At 65.2% G+C, this 19019-nt stretch overlaps 1 protein-coding gene across 1 annotated transcript; it reads right to left on the minus strand.

Moving 5' to 3' along the window:
• Window positions 1–917: 917 nt before the first annotated feature.
• Window positions 918–18745, minus strand: LOC137454937 (ras GTPase-activating protein 4-like). Its single transcript, XM_068165365.1, is given in 22 exon segments — window positions 918–1100; window positions 1210–1268; window positions 1375–1495; window positions 3048–3183; window positions 3276–3413; window positions 3521–3820; window positions 3952–4089; window positions 4698–4775; window positions 4777–4885; window positions 4959–5071; window positions 5245–5309; window positions 5627–5780; window positions 5888–6011; window positions 6239–6330; window positions 7177–7308; window positions 7454–7535; window positions 9006–9138; window positions 9259–9320; window positions 9624–9737; window positions 11143–11159; window positions 11161–11200; window positions 18623–18745. Coding segments are annotated over 22 exon segments (2394 nt in total). The 5' UTR covers window positions 18688–18745; the 3' UTR covers window positions 918–978.
• Window positions 18746–19019: the final 274 nt, after the last annotated feature.

The raw sequence follows: 19019 nt of genomic DNA on the forward strand, positions 1-19019 counted from the left end.
GCACCACTTACACCCTGTGCCACCTGTAAGGATGGCACCAGCAGTGGTGGCACCACTTACACCCTGTGTCACCAGCAGGGATGGCACCGGCATTGGTGGCACCACTTACACCCTGTGCCACCTGTAGGGATGGCACCAGCAGTGGTGGCACCATTTACACCCTGTGCCACCAGCAGTGGTGGCACCACTTACACCCTGTGCCACCTGTAGGGATGGCACCAGCAGTGGTGGCACCACTTACACCCCGTGCCACCAACAGGGATGGCACCAGCAGTAGTGCCAGTTACACCCTGTGCCACACGCATGGATGCCACCAGCAGTTGTAGCACCACTTACACCCTGTGCCACCTGTAGGGATGGTACCTGTTACACCCTGTGCCACCAGCAGGGATGGCACCTGCAATGGTGGCACCACTTACACCCCGTGCCACCTGTAGGGATGGCACCAGCAGTGGTGGCACCACTTACACCCCGTGCCACCCTCGGTGGGATTGGCAGCAGAACCATTGGTGGCTTCACCACCAGTGCCTGACTGGTGCCACCAGACATGGCACCGAGAGAGGGACATCAGTGATGACATGAGGAGGGCTGACACCGGTGCCACCCTCAGCCATGCCCCCAGCTGAGCCCTCTGTGATGCCACCACTGCGGCCACCAGACATGGCACCAATGCTGCCAGCAGTGCCACTCTCAGCAGCGCCACCGGCAGAGCTTTCGCCCTCTCCCCACCACTGACGTCCCCACCAGCGGTGCCAGCAAAAGTGGCACCAGGAGAGCCACCGGCGCCACCTCCAGTGCCACCAGCCGAGCTGTAACCAGTGCCAGCCCAGCACTGCCCACCTCCAGCCGCCAGGGCCAGTCCCCGTGGCCAGCAGCGTCCCCACCAGTGCCACACAGGACAGGGCTGCAGGGTACAGAGAGCCTTTATTGCCACCACCTCGGTCCCCACGGGGCGGGGGGGGGACACCCCCAGCCCCCTCACGTCTGCAGCTGCAGCAGGGCAGGGGCCGGGGGGTCTGGGGGCTGTGCCAGGCGGTGGTGACCCTCCAGCTCCTGCAGCACCTCAAAGAGCCGACTCAGCCCCTCGGGCAGGGGGGCGTCTGGGAAGGGGGAGCAGCAGTGAGAGCCCTGCACCCCCCACAGGCTCCACCGCTGCCCCCCCAGCCTCTGGGGACCAGAGTGTCCCCAGAAGCCCACCCCAGACCTTACCTTCCCCCCGGGGGCCATCCCCAGTGTCCGCTGGCTCCAGCAGCTCCCAGTACTTCTCCCTGGCGAGGAAGGGGAGGATGGGAGGAAGGGGAGGATGGGAGGGAGCCCTGGCAGGAGGAGGGAGGGGCTGCATGGGTGTCTGCGGGGGGTGGGGGTGGGGCTCACCTGAGGGTCCCTCGGAGGCCCTGGAGGTGGTGGAAGAGGCGCTGAGCCTCCGCGGCGGGGTCCAGGGGGTCGCTCCAGTCCTGCAGCCTGACGCCGTGCCGGGTCCGGTCACAGCCCAGCCCTGAGGGACAAGGCTTCAGGATACCAGGGGACCCCCAGCAACCCCTCCAGCGGCCCCCCTCCAGCACCATAAACTGGTGAGGCTGGCAGAGACCTCTGAGCTCAGCCAGCCCAAGCACTCCCCCAGAGCTCACAGCCACACCACTGCTGCTCAGCCACTGCACCACAGCCCTCAGCACCACATCCATCTGGCTTTGAAACCCCTCCAGGGATGGGGACTCCCCCAGCTCCCTGGGCAGCCTGGGCCAGGGCCTGAGAGCCCTTGCTGGGAAGAAATGATTCCTAATACCCAAGCTGAACCTCCCCTGCTGCAGCCTGAGGCCATCTCCTCCTGCCCTGTCACTGCATGTGAAAAGTTCTGGCTTGGGTCTCAGTGCAGGAAGGACATTGAGGGCTGGAGCAGGGCCAGAGAAGAGCAATGGGGCAGGGTCTGGAGAACAGGGCTGAGGGAGCTGGGGGTGTTGAGCCTGGAGAAGAGGAGGCTGAGGGAGACCTCATTGCTCTCTGCAGCTCCCTGAGAGGAGGCTGGAGCCAGGTGGGGGCTGGGCTCTGCTCCCTAGGATCAGATGCTAGAAGGAGAGGCAATGGCCTGGAATTGTGCCAGGGGAGGGTGAGGTTGGAGATGAGGAAAACTTTCTCTGCTGCAGCAGTGGTCAGGGCCTGGCAGAGGCTGCCCAGGGAGGTGGTGGAGTGCCCATGCCTGGAGGGGTTCAAGCAAGCTGTGGCCATGGTGGTGTTTAGCTCATGGTGTGACCTCCGCTCTCAGAGCTGTGACCTACACCTGGCTCCAGCCTCCTCCCAGGGAGCTGCAGAGAGCAATGAGGTCTCCTGAAGACTAAACAACCCCAGCTCCCTCAGCTGCTCCTCACAAGACATGTCTAAGACTCTTCATCACTTTAGTTGCTCTCTGGACCTGCTCCAGCCTTCAAAGTCCTTCTTGGAGTGAGAGACCCAGGACTGACCCCAGGGTTCAAGCTATGGATGGCCTCAGCAGTGCCCAGCACAGGAGGACAATCCCTGCCCTGCTCCTGCTGCCCACACCACTGCTGCTCCAGGCCAGGCTGCTGGGGACCTTCTTGGCCACCTGGGCACCCCCTGGCTCATCTTCAGCTGCTGCCAACCAGCACCCCCAGGGCCTTTTCCCCCAGGCAGTTTGCAGCCCTCAGCCTGGAGCCTTCCTGGGATTGTTGTGACTCAAGGTCAGGACCCAGCCCTTGGCCTTGTTGAGCCTCATCCCATTGGCCTCAGCCCATGGATCCAGCCTGGCCAGGTCCCTCTGCAGAGCCTCCCTGCCCTCCAGCAACTCTCAAGCTGTGCCAGGGGAGGTTTAGGCTGGAGGTGAAGAGAAAGTTCTTCCCAGCAAGAGAGATTGGCCCTTGGGATGTGCTGCCCAGGGAGGTGGTGGAGTCCCTGTCCCTGGAGGTGTTCAGGAGGGGATTGGATGTGGCACTTGGAGCCATGGTTTAGTTGTCAGGAGGTGTTGGGTGACAGCTTGAACTTGATGATCTCTGAGGTCTGGTTGTTCTGTGGTCCCTGGGTCACCCCCTCAGTACCTGTCCTCTCCTTCTGGTGGCAGCAGCTCCACTTGTCGCCGCGGAAGACCCCGGGGTGGTAGGCGGGGAGCAGCTGGGGGTTGTTGCCGCAGACCTTGCGCAGCGCCGACAGCCACTGGTTCAGCTCATTGACACTCTGCGCGGTGCGGGGAGGGGGGTCAGAGGGACCCCCGGAGCCGGGACACCTCTCGGGGTGCACCACCCCCCCGCCCCGGGGCCTCATCCCACCTTGCACTGGAGGTAGGCAGTCTCCTGCTGCCCACCCACATCCCTGTAGACCACCTGCATGACGTGGGAGCTGCCGAAGCTCTTCTCCTCCACCTTCTCTGCCGCCAGGATGCTGGCCAGGGCGATGGCACCGCTACGCTGGCAGGGGGCAGGGAGGTGGCAGGGGGCGGGGAGCGGGGGGTCAGTGCCACCCATCGGCCCGGCCTGCCACCACCCTGCACCCACCACGCCTGGCACCCCTGTACCTCGGCGCCAGGGCTCTTGCCGAAGCTGAGGGCCTCCCCGGTGAGGCAGAAGTGCAGCTTCCCGGAGGTGGCGGCGAGCAGCGGCCCCCTGCCCCGCGTCTTGTGCACGAAGAGCAGCCCCTCCTTCAGCACCGCCCGCCCCTCGCCTTCCTCCTCCTCCTCTTCCTCCATCCCCACCAGCTGGCTGATGAAGTCCTTCATCCGGGCGATGCCCTGCTGCAGGGTGGGCAGCAGCGGGGCCAGCCAGGTCTCCTTAGCCCTCCCAGCCGCCGGCTCCATGTTGCCCACCAGCTGGACAGCCTGCAGACCCCCGGGGAGGGCGCTGTCAGCAGCCGCGGGCACAGCCCTCCCCCAGTCGGAAGCGGTCGGGAGCCCTCCCCCCAGAAATGCCGACTCGGGGGGCACCACCCCCCCGCCGGGCGCTGTCCCACCTTGGCCAGGAGCAGCAGGGTGCGGCTGGTGCGGGCATCGGCGTGGCTCTGGCGCAGGTGGAAGAGCTTGGGGGCCAGGATGGCCGGCGAGAAGAAGCGCAGGCACAGGAAGCTGGTGACGGCCACGAAGCCGGCGTGCTGCGGTCAAGAGAGGTGGGGGGAGATGGGTCAGGGTCTGCCCCACTGCGGGACACCCCCTGCCACCACACGGGACAAGGGCTGATGGCTGGGACTGGAAAAGGAAGATTAGGTTAGAGAGAGGAAGAATTTACATTGAGGGTGGGGGAGAGCCTGGCCCAGGCTGCCCAGAGAGCTGCCCCATGGCTGGCAGCAGTGCAGGGCAGGTTGTGTGGGGCTGGGAGCAGCCTGCTGGGGTTGGGGATGGCCCTGGGGGCTGCAGGGGGTTGGACTGGGTGGACTTGGAAGGTCTCTTCCTACCCACCCCAGGCTGGGATTCTGTGAACACCTGGATCTGAAGGAGTCAGTGGCTCTGGGAAGTTGCTTCTGCCCTCAGCATGTTGAGCCCAGCACCTCTGCACCCCCTGCACCTCAGCTGCACCCCGTGGCACATGGAGGCAGCAGGGACATGTGGGGCTGCCTCCCGGCACCAGGGCTGCTGTCTGGGGGCAGCACAGCCCCTGGAGGGCTGCCACAGACAATGGAGAAGGGACTCCAGTGAGCACAGCTGCAGACTGCACCCCCTCCCCGTCTGCCCCCCGGCCCGTCTCCCCCCGGGGCCGCCGCACCTGGTGCTGCGGGAAGCGCCCCGCGGCGCGCCGGAAGAGCTGGCGGAAGGCGGCGCGGATGGCAGGGGGGCAGGCGGGGGGCCGACTTGCAGATGGCATCCAGCAGCTCGCCCAGGTATGCCTGCAGGTGCTGGCGGCCCTGCTCGATCACCTCGCCCTCCGTCTGCACCCGGTGCAGCCCCGAGCACCTGCGGGCACCGGGCGGCGTCAGCCCCGGGGCCGGCCCCCTCCCCGCGCCCCCTGCCCCCGCCTGCCCCTTACCCAACGTCTCTGAGCTCCACCTTGCCAGGGTCCAGCTCCACCTGCTTCTTCTCCTCGAAGACTCGGGCGATGGTGGGGCCCAGCACGGCGTGCAGGTAGGGCATCCCTGCCACCTACCCGGCGACCACGCAGCCCTTCAGCTGAGGGGCAGGGCTGGCACCCCCGCGCTGCCCAACCAGGGGCACTCAGGGCACCTTTCCCAACCTCCCAGGCCTCCCCCCGCGGGAGCTGGCCCCGGTGGGGACAGCCCAGAGCCAGAGTGAGCTGTGAGGAGCAGGTTTGGCACCTTGAGGAAGGACTCCATCGACTTGGAGGCCAGGGAGTTGCTCCGGAACAAGGTGTTGGGCTCGCCTGCAAGGGAGGAGAGGGTCTTTGGCCTTGGGACTGGCCATGGGTCACCCACTGGGCAGCTGGGGGACATTTATAGGGGCTCTGCCCTCCACCCCTGGACATTTCCATAGGAGCTGTGGGGACTTCCTAACCCCAAAGCACCACCTGCTCCATCAGCCCAGGAGGGTCCCACCAGCAGGCTCCCCCAGAGCACAGGGTGATGGCTGAGCCTCACCAGCCACCCCCCCAGAAACAAATCACCACACAAGGGCTTGGAGGTTTTGCAGCCCCGGGAGGTGGTTGGAAGCCTCCAGCTCTGCTCCCTGCTCCAGCCTTACAGGGCTTGGCCAGCTCCAGCTCGAAGAGCAGGTCCAGGAACTCCTTGACCAACCCTTGGCCCAAGAAGAGTTTAACCAAGTTGGTGGCGAGCTCCTGGCGGCACTCAGCTGTGGTGGTCTCGTCCAGGAGGGTGACCAGGTGGACTTGGCCGTCCTGGTGGGGAGAGGCACCCCCATGTGATGGCCCCAGGGAGACAGATGCCTTGGCAGAGAGCTGGGGGAGGGTAGGTGCCCTGGCAGGGCTTCACCCAGAGCCCTCACCTGCAGCCCCGACTTCACCTCCTGGCACAGGAGCTGGAGCAGGGGCTGGTAGCAGTGGGAGGGCAGCACCGTCTCGTCCCGCAGCTTCACCTGCAGCTGCAGCGAGCCCAGGCTGCCTCGGCGCCTGCAGGAGCATGGGGCAGGGGGGTGGGGGGGGGTGGGTGGACAGAAGGATGCACGGAGGGCTGGAGAAGACCTTCACCAAGCAGGAGGCAGCCCAAGAGCCCGGCACAGCCTGGGCAGCCCAGACAAAGGCGTGCCCAAGAGCTGCCCCTCCAAGGGGAGGATGCTTCCCACGAGCGATCCCCCGCGGGCACCGGGACCACCCTGCCCCGCAGTGCCGGCACTCACTCATCCTCCCTCGGCTTGGACTTGTCTGGCCACAGCCTGAACCAGCCCTCCTCCTGCCCGGCCACCTCCAGCCCCTGCACGCTGAACACCACCTGGCAGCGGAGAGCAGGAGGGGGTGAGGCATGCGGCCGGGCAGCCCCCAGCCCTGGCAGCGGAGGGCAGGAGGGGGTGAGGCATGCGGTGGGGCAGCCCCCAGCCCTGGCAGTGGAGGGCAGGAGGGGGTGAGGCATGCGGCAGGGCAGCCCCCAGCCCTGGCAGCGGAGGGCAGGAGGGGGTGAGGCATGCGGTGGGGCAGCCCCCAGCCCTGGCAGTGGAGGGCAGGAGGGGGTGAGGCATGCGGCAGGGCAGCCCCCAGCCCTGGCAGCGGAGGGCAGGAGGGGGTGAGGCATGCGGCAGGGCAGCCCCCAGCCCTGGCAGCGGAGGGCAGGAGGGGGTGAGGCATGCGGCCGGGCAGCCCCCAGCCCTGGCAGCGGAGGGCAGGAGGGGGTGAGGCATGCAGTGGAGCAGCCCCCAGCCCTGGCAGCGGAGGGCAGGAGTGGGTGAGGCATGCGGTGGAGCAGCCCCCAGCCCTGGCAGGGGAGGGCAGGAGGAGGTGAGGCATGCAGCTGGGCAGCCCCCAGCCCTGGCAGCGGAGGGCAGGAGGGGGTGAGGCATACGGTGGAGCAGCCCCCAGCCCTGGCAGCGGAGAGCAGGAGGGGGTGAGGCATGCGGCAGGTCAGCCCCCAGCCCTGGCAGTGGAGGGCAGGAGGGGGTGAGGCATGCGGTGGAGCAGCCCCCAGCCCTGGCAGCGGAGGGCAGGAGGGGGTGAGGCATGCGGCAGGGCAGCCCCCAGCCCTGGCAGGGGAGGGCAGGAGGGGGTGAGGCATGCGGTGGAGCAGCCCCCAGCTCTGGCAGCGGAGAGAGGAGGTCGGGGATGGGAGGGTGGGGAGGGGTCTCACCTTGCCCAGGAAATCATTCCTGCCCACCAGGTCCCAGTCCCACACCTCCACGCACAGCTTCTCCCCGGCGGGCTCGGCCAGCTCGAACTCGAAGGTCTCGTTCCAGCGCGGGTAGCAGGAGCGCTTCACCACCTGCAAGGGCAAACCCCCCGCGGACAGCCTGCTGGGCAAGGCAGGAAGGGACGGGGAGGGCTCCCGGCCGAGGGTTGGGCTTCTCAGCGGAGCGGCTCTCAGCGCCGGCGGGCTGGGGGCCGGGAGGCACCGCGGGGACACTCACGGCGCTCTCCTGAGCCCGGCCGTTGTAGCGCAGGCGGACGAAGGGGTCGGAGGCTCCGTTCCGGTCCTTCCTGGCCAAATCCCTGCCGACAAGAGAGGCAGTTTCCCACTGTGCCCACTGCCCCCCTCAGCACCTCAGGATGCACTCCCCAAAGACCAGCACATCAGGTGAATTCTGCCTCAGGACCTCTGCTAGCTGCTGGGTGGTGGTGGGGATGCTCTCTGCATAAGGAAGAATCACAGAATCCCAGCAGGGAGAGGCTGGAAAGGACCTCTGGAGGTCATCCAGGCCAAACCCTGCTCCAGCAGGGCACCCACAGCAGCTTGCCCAGCACCACACTGCCCAGGGGGGTTGGAAGCTCTCCACACAAGGACACTCCACAACCTCTCTGGGCAGCCTGCTCCAGGCCTCCAGCACCCTCACACCAAACAACTTTCTCCTCCTCTTCACATCCAACCTCCTGGCCTCCACTCTCTGCCCCTTGCTGCCCCTTGGCCTGGCCCTGGCCACCACTCAGCAGAGTCTGGCCCCAGCCTCTTGCCCCCCACAGCTCCTTTAGCTCTTGCTGAGCATTGCTCAGCTGCCCTCTGGGGCTGCTCCTCTGTAGGCTCTCAGCCCCAGGGCTCTCAGCCTTTGCTCCTGCCAGAGCTGCTCCAGGCCCCTCAGCAGCTCTGCAGCCTCCCCTGGGCTCTCTCCAGCAGTTCTCTGTCTCTCCTCAACTGGGGAACCCAGACCTGGATGGAGGACTCCAGATGTAACCTCCCTAGGGCAGAGCAGGCTGTGAGGAGACCCTCCCTTGCCCTGCTGGCCACCCTCTTCTCCCTGCCCCCCAGGACCCCTTTGGCCTTCTTGGCCCCCAGGGCACATTGCTGCCTCCTGGGGACCTTGTTGTCCCCCAGCACTCCCAGCTCCTTCTCCTTGGAGCTGCTTCCCAGCAGGTCCCCCCTCAGCTGTGCTGCTGCAGGAGGTTGTTCCTCCCCAGGGCCAGGACCCTGCCCTTGCCCTTGCTGAGCTCCATGAGGCTCCCTGTGCCCAGCTCTGCAGCCTGGCCAGGCCTGGCTGGATGGCAGCACAGCCTGAGGGCTGTCAGCCACTGCTCCCAGCTTGGTGCCAGCAGCAAAATAGCTGAGGGGACACTGTTGGGTGGTGACTGATGGTCACTGATGAAGATGTTGACCAACACTGGCCTCAGTCCTGGCCCCTGGGGAGGACCACCAGCTCCAGGCCTCCAACTGGACTCTGCAGCACTGATCCCTCTGAACCCTCTGAGCTCTTCCCTGCAGACAGGTCTCAACCCACCTCACTGTCCACTTCCAACCCACACTTCCTGACCTTCTCTTGGAGGACATCATGAGACACAGTGTCATATCTCCTCCAGATCTGATCCAGGACACAGCTTTCCTGCTTTCTCTGCCTCTCCTCTGAGCTGGCTCTGCTGAGGACCATAGCTCTGCTCCTCTCAGCTCTGAGCCATGACACAGTGTGATGGTTGGGGAGCCCCAGCAACCCTGGCTCACCACCCACAGCCCCCTGTCCCTTAGCCCCTCCTCACCTGGCCTCCAGCACGGTGCAGCAGAGCCTCCTCCGGTCCCCCTGGCTCCCCAGGACCTCCAGCCGCAGGTGGATCTCTCCCTGCACCTCCTCGGCAGGGTCCACCTCACTGAGGCTCACCCAGCTGCTGTATCCTGCGGGCACAGGAGCACCCCCATGAGAGCAGGGGTCTGGGGGAGGGTCCTGGGGGCTGGCTTGTCACAGGGATGGGAGATGTGTCCTCCCTGGGAGCCTCTCCCCCCCGCTGCCCCTACCCTTGGGGTGCTCCAGCAGCGTGTCCCGGCTGATGCAGACCTTCCCGATGACGTCGTCACGGCTGCGAAACAGCAGCAGCAGGACCTGGGCTGGGACCAGAGCCACCTGCTCCACCAGGCCCCAGGCAGCACAGCCCCTGCCCTCTGTGCCAGGGGGCACCATGGCACTCCGCTGGCCTGGCCTGGGGCCGCCACGTGGAGCACATCAGCCTCCCTTTGCTGGAAGACAGCCTCGGGGAAAGAGCTCCAGCAGGCTGTGTCCCAACGCCCAGGGCCAGCACAGCCTGGGCTCTGCAGCCTACAGCAGGGTTGAGCCAGCAGGCTCTGAGTCCCTGTGCCCAGCCCCCCGTGCCAGCCTCCCATACCTGAGGGCGTCCTCGTCCATGACGTAGATGGAGATGCTGTGGAAGCTGGGCTGGAGGTGCACCTCGTACTCCTCCCCCCAGAACGGGGACAGAGTCTTCCACACTGTGGCAGTCCTGCAAGGCAGACAGCACTGGGGACTCACAGCTCCCTCCCCAGCTTGTGACATGCAGCTGGAGGCAGCAGCCACAGTTCTGAGCCCTCAGCTCCATCTCTGGCCCTGGCCCTGGCCTGCCTCGTGGCTCCGGGCTAGCAAGACATGGGGGGCGGCTTGCAGGGTGGGAGGTGGCCAGGAGCTGCTGGACATCACAGCCTGGGTCTGGAGAGGTAACTCAGCCCAAAGCAAGGAGTTCAATGACAACAACAATGATAAAGAAGGGGAAGAAAGAAGAAGGAGTAAGGAAAGGAGGAATAAGGAAAGAGGAAGGAGGAGAAGGAGGAAGGGAGAAGGAGGAAGGGAGAAGGAGGAAGGGAGAAGGAGGAAGAAGGAGAAGGAGGAAGGAGGAGAAGGAAGAAGGAGGAAGGAGGAGAAGGAAGAAGGAGGAAGGAGGAGAAGGAAGAAGGAGGAAGGAGGAGAAGGAAGAAGGGGGAGAAGGAGGAAGGAGGAGAAGGAGGAAGAAGGAGAAGGAGGAAGAAGAGGAAGGAGGAGAAGGAGGAAGGAGGAGAAGGAGGAAGAAGGAGGAAGGAGGAGAAGGAGGAAGAAGGAGAAGGAGGAAGAAGGAGAAGGAGGAAGAAGGAGAAGGAGGAAGGAGGAGAAGGAGGAAAGAGGAGAAGGAGGAAAGAGGAGAAGGAGGAGGAAGAAGGAGAAGGAGGAAGGAGGAGAAGGAGGAAGGAGGAGAAGGAGGAAGGGGGAGAAGAAGGAAGGGGGAGAAGAAGGAAGGAGGAGAAGGAGGAAGGAGGAGAAGGAGGAAGAAGGAGAAGGAGGAAGAAGGAGAAGGAGGAAGGAGGAGAAGGAGGAAAGAGGAGGAGGAAGGAGGAGAAGGAGGAAGAAGAAGGAGGAAGGAGGAGAAGGAGGAAGGAGGAGAAGGAGGAAGAGAGGGAAGGAGGAAGGAGGAGAAGGAGGAAGGAGGAGAAGGAGGAAGGAGGAGAAGGAGGAAGGAGAAGGAGGAAGGAGGAGAAGGAGGAAGGGGAGGAGAAGGAGGAAGGGGGAGAAGGAGGAAGGGGGAGAAGGAGGAAGGAGGAGAAGGAGGAAGGAGGAGAAGGAGGAAGGAGGAGAAGGAGGAAGGAGGAGAAGGAGGAAGGGAGAAGAAGGAGGAAGGGAGAAGAAAGAGGAAGGGAGAAGAAGGAGAAGAAAAAGAGAAAGAAGAAAAGAGCAAAGAAGAATACAGAAGAAAGAAGAAAAGGAAGAAGAGCAAAGAAGAAGAAGAAGAAGAAGAAAAGAGCAGATTAAGAAGGAGGAAGAGGAAGATGCTATCAGGGACAGACAGATCCTCGCCTGCAGCAGGGCAGCTGGAGGCACTCACCAGGCGCCAGCTCTGCCAGCATGCCTGGGGGACCTGCCAGGGACGAGCAGCCACTCACCTGATGATGGCCTCATCGGTCGACCTTCACGATGCAGTATGGGTCACTGCTGCCCGTGCTGGAAGGACACAGCAGGGCTCTGTCAGTGCCACCAACCACGGCCCTGGGCCCTGCGCCCACCCCGCGGGGCTCTCACAGGCATGGGCACCCCAAGCCTTCAGCTCGGGCACACAGCCCTGCAAAGGGAGGGGGGCTGACACCTCAGAGCTCTGGGGTGCTGGGGGATGAAGGCCCCAGAGGGGGGATCTGGCCACCACTGCAGGCGTGTGCTGACCCCAGCCGCACTCCCAGGCCGGTGGCAGCGCCTCCCGGAGCGTGTCCGGCGGGCCGCGTCCCGCCGGCAGCTGGCAGCGGCTCTGCTCTTCCCCGCAGGAAGGTGAAGAAACAAACAAATCCCCACCCTTCCTGAGAGGCCTCCAGCCCCTCACACACAGCCTTCCCCAGCCCTGGCACCCCCCTGGGGACGGGGACGGCCGTGGGGATGCGGAGGCGGCGAAGGGCGGGCACCGCGTGCCGGGGCACCCGCGGGCTGCTGGCATCCTGACCCCCCTGGGGACACCCTGAGCCAAAGTCCTCATCACCATTTCGGAATGGAATGGAATAGACCAGACCAGGTTGGAAGAGACCTTCATGATCATCATGTCCAACCTATCACCCAACACCACCTAAACAACTAACCCATGGCACCAAGCACCCCATCAAGTCTCCTCCTGAACACCTCCAGGGATGGTGACTCCACCACCTCCCCAGGCAGCCCATTCCCATGGGCAATCTCTCTCTCTGTATAGAACTTCTTCCTAACATCCAACCTAAACCTCCCCTGGCACAGCTTGAGACTGTGTCCTCTTGTTCTGGTGTTGGGTGCCTGGCAGAAGAGACCAACCCCCACCTGGCTCCAACCTCCCTTCAGGCAGTTGGAGAGAGCAAGAAGGTCTCCCCTGAGCCTCCTCCTCTCCAGGCTAAGCAACCCCAGCTCCCTCAGCCTCTCCTCACAGGGCTGTGCTCCAGACCCCTCCCCAGCTTTGTTGCCCTTCTCTGGACTCCTTCCAGCAGCTCAACCTCCTTCCTAACCTGAGGGGCCCAGAACTGGACACAGGACTCAAGGTGTGGCCTGAGCAGTGCAGTGTACAGGGGCAGAATGACCTCCCTGCTCCTGCTGGCCACACTGTTCCTGATGCAGGCCAGGATGCCCTTGGCCCTCTTGGCTGCCTGGGCACACTGCTGGCTCATGTTCAGCCTACCGTCGACCAGCTGCCTGCCCCAGCTCATCAGGGAGGAGCTGGCTGGGTGGCAGGCGGGCTGGGGGGCACCAGCCCGAGGCAGAGGAGCCAGCAGGACCCAGGTGCTGGCCAAGAGGGTGTAAAGGTTGTGGCTCCAGCTGGCACGGAGCTGCTCCCAGCAGGGTTACTCATTAACACCCAGCCTGGCAGCCTCCACTGCCAGCCCTGAGCAGCCTGGGGAAGGGGGAAGTGCATGGGGTTGGGATCTGGAGACCTTGAGCATGGAGGAACTGCCCCATCCCAAAGCCAGGGAGGTGGAGAGGCAGCTGCTGGGGGGATTGAGAGGGGCTGGGGGATTCAAGTTAGTGAGTGTCCTGGAGAAGGTGGAGAGTGCATGGGGCTGGGGTTTGGAGAGCCTGAGCCTGGAGCAACTTCCTCATCCCAAAATAAGGGGGGAGGAGGAGAAGCAGCTGCTGGGGGAGGGGTTTGAGAGGGGCTGGGGGGGGGGGGGTTGAGAGGGGCTGGGGAACTGAAAGAGGTTGGGGAGTTGAGAGGGCTTGGGGGATTTGTCAAGTCAGACCTGAGGAGAAAGTGGAGTGCATGGAGTTGGGGTTTGGAGAGCAACTTCCTCATCCCAAAACCAGGGAGGAGGAGAAGCAGCTGCTGGGGGGGGGGGGGGAGGGGGGGTGTTTGAGAGGGTTTGGGGGATTGAAGGAGGCTGGGGAGTTGAGAGGGGTTGGGGAGTTGTCAGCCAGCCTTGGGCACCCTGGAGGAGGTGGGGAGTGCATGGGTTGGGGTTTGGGGACCCTGTGCATGGAGGGACTGCCCCATCCCAAAAGCAGAGAGGTGGAGAGGCAGCTCCTGGGGAGATTGAGAGGGGCTGGGGGATTGAAAGAGGCTGGGGAGTTGAGAGGGGTTGGGGAGTTGAGAGGGGCTGGGGAGTTGAGAGTGCAAGGGTTGGGGAGTTGAAAGAGGGGTTGGGGAGTTCATCAACCAGCCATGAGCGCTCTGGAGAAGGTGTGGAGTGCATGGGTTGGGGTTTGGGGACCCTGTGCATGGAGGGACTGCCCCATCCCAAAGCCAGGGAGGTGGAGAAGCAGCTGCTGGGGGCATTAAGAGGGGCTGGGGGATTGAAAGGGGCTGGGGAGTTGAAAGAGGGGTTGGGGAATTTGTCAAGCCTGACCTGAGTGTGCTGGAGAAGCAGGGTGGGGAGCGCATGGGGTTGGGGTTTGGGGATCCTGAGCATGGAGCAGTTTCCTCATCCATAACATGGGAGGTGGAGAGGCAGCTGCTGGGGGGGATTGAGAGGGGCTGGGGGATTCATCTGCCAGCCCTGAGCAGCCTTTAGAAGGGTGGGGAGCACACAGCTCAGGTTTGGGGACGCTGAGCATGGAGCGACTTCTCCATCCCCAAATCAGGGAACTGGAGAGCTGGTTGCTGGGGGGACTGAGAGGGGCTGGGGGACTGAGAGGGGCTGGGGGACTGAGAGGGGCTGGGGTGCTCCCTGCCCTGCAAAGCACAGCCGTGGAGGTTTCTCCAGGCACAGCTCTGCCAGCCTCGGCCCCAGCCCCCCCCCCCCCAGCATTTCGGCCACGCTCGGTGCCGGCAGCACAGGCAGGTTGCTAGGAGCAGCTTTCTGCCTGCCTGCTCCCAGCTCCAGCTTCCCCCTGAGAGGGTTTAATGAGGGCAGTGGATGGAGAACCATCAGCCAGAGCTTTCTCCTGCCTCGCACGCCCCGGGGAGCGGGCAGGGAGCAGGCAGCAGCCGGGGAAGCTCTGCCCGTGCCCAGCAACGCCGGGCAGGCTTCCCGCGGGGGCTGCCCCTCCGCTGGCGGTGGCGAAACGCTGCCAGCCCCCGGGACACGGGTTGCCATGAAACTGCTCTTGCGGCGCTCGGGCACGGTGTGCTGCGGGGATTAAACCCCAGAGCAGCACAAATCCATCCTCCCCACCACCTCCCCCCGGCTGCTGCAGGAGGGGCCACGGTCTGCAGAGCATCCCCACCCCCGGCCGCCGAGCAGCAGCGCCCGGGAGGTGCCGGGGAGGAGGCAGATGTGGCTGGCAGGCTCCCGGCGGGCGCTGGGCGCTCCGCTGACACCCACGCAGGGCACAGCTCCCTTTGGCCACCCGCCCCGGGCCCTCCACGCCAGCGTGGGTGGCAAAGCTGAGGGGTTTGGTGGAGGGGAAGGAGCTAGGGAAGGGGAAGGTTGGGCTTTGGAAAGAGGAAATGAAGCTTTACAGCGTGCTGGCAGGCTATAAATTAGGGAGGGGGAAGAAAGAGGCTTGCCCCCTGCCGCCAGCCGTGCCCCCCCCTGCCGCCAGCCGTGCCCCCCCCTGCCGCCAGCCGTGCCCCCTTGCCGCCAGCCGTGGTGCCCCCCTGCAGCCAGCCGTGCCCCCTTGCAGCCAGCCGTGCCCCCCTGCAGCCAGCCGTGCCCCCTTGCCGCCAGCCGTGGTGCCCCCCTGCCACCAGCCATGCCCCCCCGCAGCCAGCCGTGCCCTCCCGCAGCCAGCCGTGGTGCCCCCCTGCCGCTAACCGTGCCCCCCTGCCGCCAGCCGTGCCCCCCGCAGCCAGCCATGCCCCCCCCGCAGCCAGCCGTGGTGCCCCCCTGCAGCCAGCCGTGCCCCCCTGCCGCCAGCCGTGCCCCCCGCAGCCAGCCGTGCCCCCCTGCCGCCAGCCATGCCCACCCTGCCACCAGCCGTGCCCCCTACAGCCAGCCGTGCCCCCCTGCCGCCAGCCATGCCCACCCTGCCACCAGCCGTGCCCCCCTACAGCCAGCCGTGGTGCCCCCCCCGCTGCCAGCCGTGCCCCCCCTGCAGCCAGCCGTGCCCCCCGCAGCCAGCCATGCCCCCCCCCGCAGCCATCCGTGCCCCCCTGCCGCCAGCCGTGCCCCCCCTGCCGCCAGCCGTGCCCCCTACAGCCAGCCGTGCCCCCCTGCCGCCAGCCATGCCCACCCTGCCACCAGCCGTGCCCCCCTACAGCCAGCCGTGCCCCCCTGCCGCCAGCCATGCCCACCCTGCCACCAGCCGTGCCCCCCTACAGCCAGCCGTGCCCCCCTGCCGCCAGCCATGCCCACCCTGCCACCAGCCGTGCCCCCCTACAGCCAGCCGTGCCCCCCTGCTTCCAGCCGTGCCCCCCCCTGCCGCCAGCACAGCTCCAGGGGCTGAGGGCCTGAGCTTTGTCCTGCCCTTGGGGAGGGAGTAAGATCAAATGGAAGCAGCTGATTCCCCTCGGTACCCTGCGGGCAAGGGGCGCGGGGAGGACTTCTGCAGCTGGGGAGGGGCTCAGCCTCCTGCTCCCCTTGCAGATCCCTGGGAGGGGGGAGGTCGGGGGGGGGGGGCAGCAAGGGCAGAGCCCACCCGGGGCTGAGCTGGGTTCTGGCCTCACGGTGGGCAGGGAGGTGCCAGAGGGAGGAAGCGGCAGCGGTTTCCTGCTGCTTTATGGCCACTTCCATGGCTTGGTGGCTGCAGGGTGCCAGGCTGCAGGGTGCCAGGCTGGGCGGGCACTGGCTTGGAAAGAAAAACCAACCAGCAGCCCTCCCGCGGTGGGAGGAGGTGGGAGACCTGCGGGCACAGCCACCAGGGGTCTGGCGGCAAGGTTAACCTCCCCCCCGAAATCACACAGGGGATGAGGGGGCTGTGGGCAGCTGCATCGGCCAGATCCTGCTCCTGCAGGTCCCTGGGTGGGCTCCATGGGGCTTTAGGGGTGCCCCAAGCAGGGTCTGGTCTGCACACACACCCAGGGCTGGCACCCCACAGAGGGATTGCCCCAGTGGGGATCCCAAAGGCTGTGCCAGGGCAGAGGATCTCCCTGGCAGCCAGAGGGACAGCAGCCAGACAGTGCCAAGCTCAGGCAGTGCTTGGGCAGTGGCAGGTCTGCTGCTCACAATTCCCTCCCCACTCTTGCTGCCCAAAGCCTCCAGGCTGGAAAACCAGAGCCTGCAGCCTCTGAAACCCCACAGCCTCCAAACCCCACAGCCTCCAAACCCCACAGCCTCCAAACCACAGAGCTTCCCAACCCCCAGAGCCTCCAGAAAGACGGCCTCTGAAAACCCAGAGCCTCCCAAGCCCCCAGAGCCTCCAGAAAGACAGCCTCTGAAAACCCAGAGCCTCCCAAAGTCCCACAGCCTCCAAACCCCACAGCCTCCAAACCCCAGAGCTTCCCAACCCCCAGAGCCTCCCCACGCAGGTCCAAGCTCCGAGCAAGGACTTCTGCCAAGGGATTTAAACCCCCATGCCAAGCTCAGGCAGTGCTTGGGCAGTGTCAGATCTGCTGCTCACAATTCCCTCCCCACTCTTGCTGCCCAAAGCCTCCAGTCTGGATAACCAGAGCCTCCAGCCTCTGAAACCCCACAGCCTCCAAACCACAGAGCCTCCAAACCACAGGGAGCCTTCAAAGAGACAGCCTTTGAAAACCCAAAGCCTCCCATGTCCAGAGCCTCCAAACCTCAGAACCTCCACACCCCAGAGTCCCAGAGCCTCCAAACCCCAGAGCCTCCACACCCCAGAATCTCCACACCCCCAGAGCCTCCACACCCCAGAATCTCCAAACCCCCAGAGCCTCCACACCCCAGAGTCCCAGAGCCTCCACAACCCAGAATCTCCAAACCCCCAGAGCCTCCACACCCCAGAGACCCAGAGTCTCCAAACCCCCAGAACCTCGATGCCTCAGAATCTCCAAACCCCCAGAGCCTCCACACCCCAGAGCCCCAGAGCCCCCAAACTCCCAGAACCTCCACACCCTCAGAACCTCCACACCCCCAGAACCTCCACACCCCCAGAACCTCCACACCCCAGAGTCCCAGAGCCCCCAAACCCTCAGAGCCTCCACACCCCAGAGCCTCCAAACCTCAGAACCTCCAAACCCCAGAGTCCCAGAGCCGCCAAACCCCCAGAACCTCCACACCCCAGAGCCTCCACAAAGCCAGCCTCTGAAAAGCCAGAGCCTCCCAACCCTCTGAGCCTCCCAACCCTCTGAGCCTCCTCGAGCAGGTCAGAGCTCCCGGCAAGGACTTGTGCCAAGGGATTTAAAGCCCAGGCTCTGACACATGTGGTTTAAAAAAAGCCAGCGAGAGAGGGAGAGAGTCAAACCCCACAACTCCTGCTCCTTTCCTTGTTTATCCTCTTTTTCCATGACGGCTGCAGGGATTTTTTGCTGCTTTTCCGGCAGCCCTGCCCCTGCCCTCCTGCTGAGCTCCTCAACGGCCACCTTGGCGGCTCAGGACCACCCCGATGCCGTCCTCCTGTCCCAGCACTGTCCCCACATTCCCTCCTCCCCTCTGATCCCCCAGTGAGGATCAGAGCAATGAGGACAACGGCAGGAGATGAGGACAGCCCTTAGGGGGCTGCCAAGGAGGGAAAGCCCCACGCGGGGGGGGGGGGCTGCCAGAGGAGCACCCAGGATGCACAGCCAGGAGGGCTGGGAATGGTGAGAGGGTGACAGAGCCACCGGGGCTCCCCCCTGTCCTTTCGGGGTCCTGCTGCTTGTTCAAAGGACCCCACTCGGGGGCCAGCTGCAGGTGGGGGGGGGCATGGTGGGGGCAGCTTCCCCCAGGGGGAACCTCCAAAGTGGGCACACTGCTTGGGGTATCCTAAAGCATTGGGTGCTACTGGGAGGGAGAGCCCCAGAGGGTGGCCCCAAATCAGGGGGGGACATCACAGCACTGCTGAGGGAACCCCCAAAGCGCAGACAACTACTGGGGACACCCAGGGGTAGCCCGGGGCAAACCCCTAAAGTAGAGGCACTGCTGGGGGACAGTTCAAAGCCCCCCTGGGGGGAACCTCCGATGCAAGAGGCTCCCAAAACCATACTGGAGAGAACCCCCGAAGCACAGGCACAGCTGGGTGGACACCCCAAACCCCCTCTGGAGGGGAACCCCCGATGCGAGAGGACCCCAAAACCATCGTGGAGGGAACATCTAATGCAAGAGGACTCCAAAGCCACTCTATAGGGAACCCCCAAAGCACAGACACTGATGAGGTGGACACCTCAAAGCCACCCTGGGCTAACCCCCAATGCAAGGGGACCACAAAGCCAGCCTGGAGGGAACCCCCAAAGGGCAGGCACCGTTGGAGGGCACCCCAAGCCGTTCTAGGCAATCCTCCGAAGCAGAAGGGACAACCTTAAGCCACCCTGGGAGCGTCCCCAAAGTGCAGGGACCTGTTGGGGGGACACCTGACAGCACTGTCGGGGGGGGGGGGGGGGGGGCTCCCTCTCCGGGTGTGTCGCTCCGAACTCCTCCTCACCCCCACCGTGTCACTCACATGTCCTTGGCGGGCAGGTTCCTGGCCTCCACGATGCGGATGGACAGCGCGCTCCGCCGGGCCATGGCGGGCAGCGGAGCCGAGCCCAGCCGAGCCGATCTGAGCTGAGCTGAGCTGCCCAGAGCCGAGCTCAGCGGAGGAAGCGGAACGCAGCCTCGAACCCGCGGACGCACAGCCCCGCGCCCATGTGCGGGCGGGCCCCTTCGCCTGCCAATCACCGCGGGGAGCCGGCCAGGGGGCGGGACAGGAGGCCAGTTCCTAGCAGTGATCGGGTGACAGCATCGGCTGTCGGCCAATAGGCGGAGTTCGGCGGGCGGGGGCGGGGCCGAGGCAGGAGTGGGAGGAGCCGGAGCCAGCCGCGTCCCGGCTAGGTGCCGCTCTGCCCCGGGCAGCGGCG

The sequence above is a fragment of the Melanerpes formicivorus genome, unplaced genomic scaffold, assembly GCF_026170545.1.
Source record: "Melanerpes formicivorus ecotype bairdi unplaced genomic scaffold, bMelFor1.0.p_v2 SCAF_88, whole genome shotgun sequence".
NCBI lineage: Eukaryota > Metazoa > Chordata > Aves > Piciformes > Picidae > Melanerpes > Melanerpes formicivorus.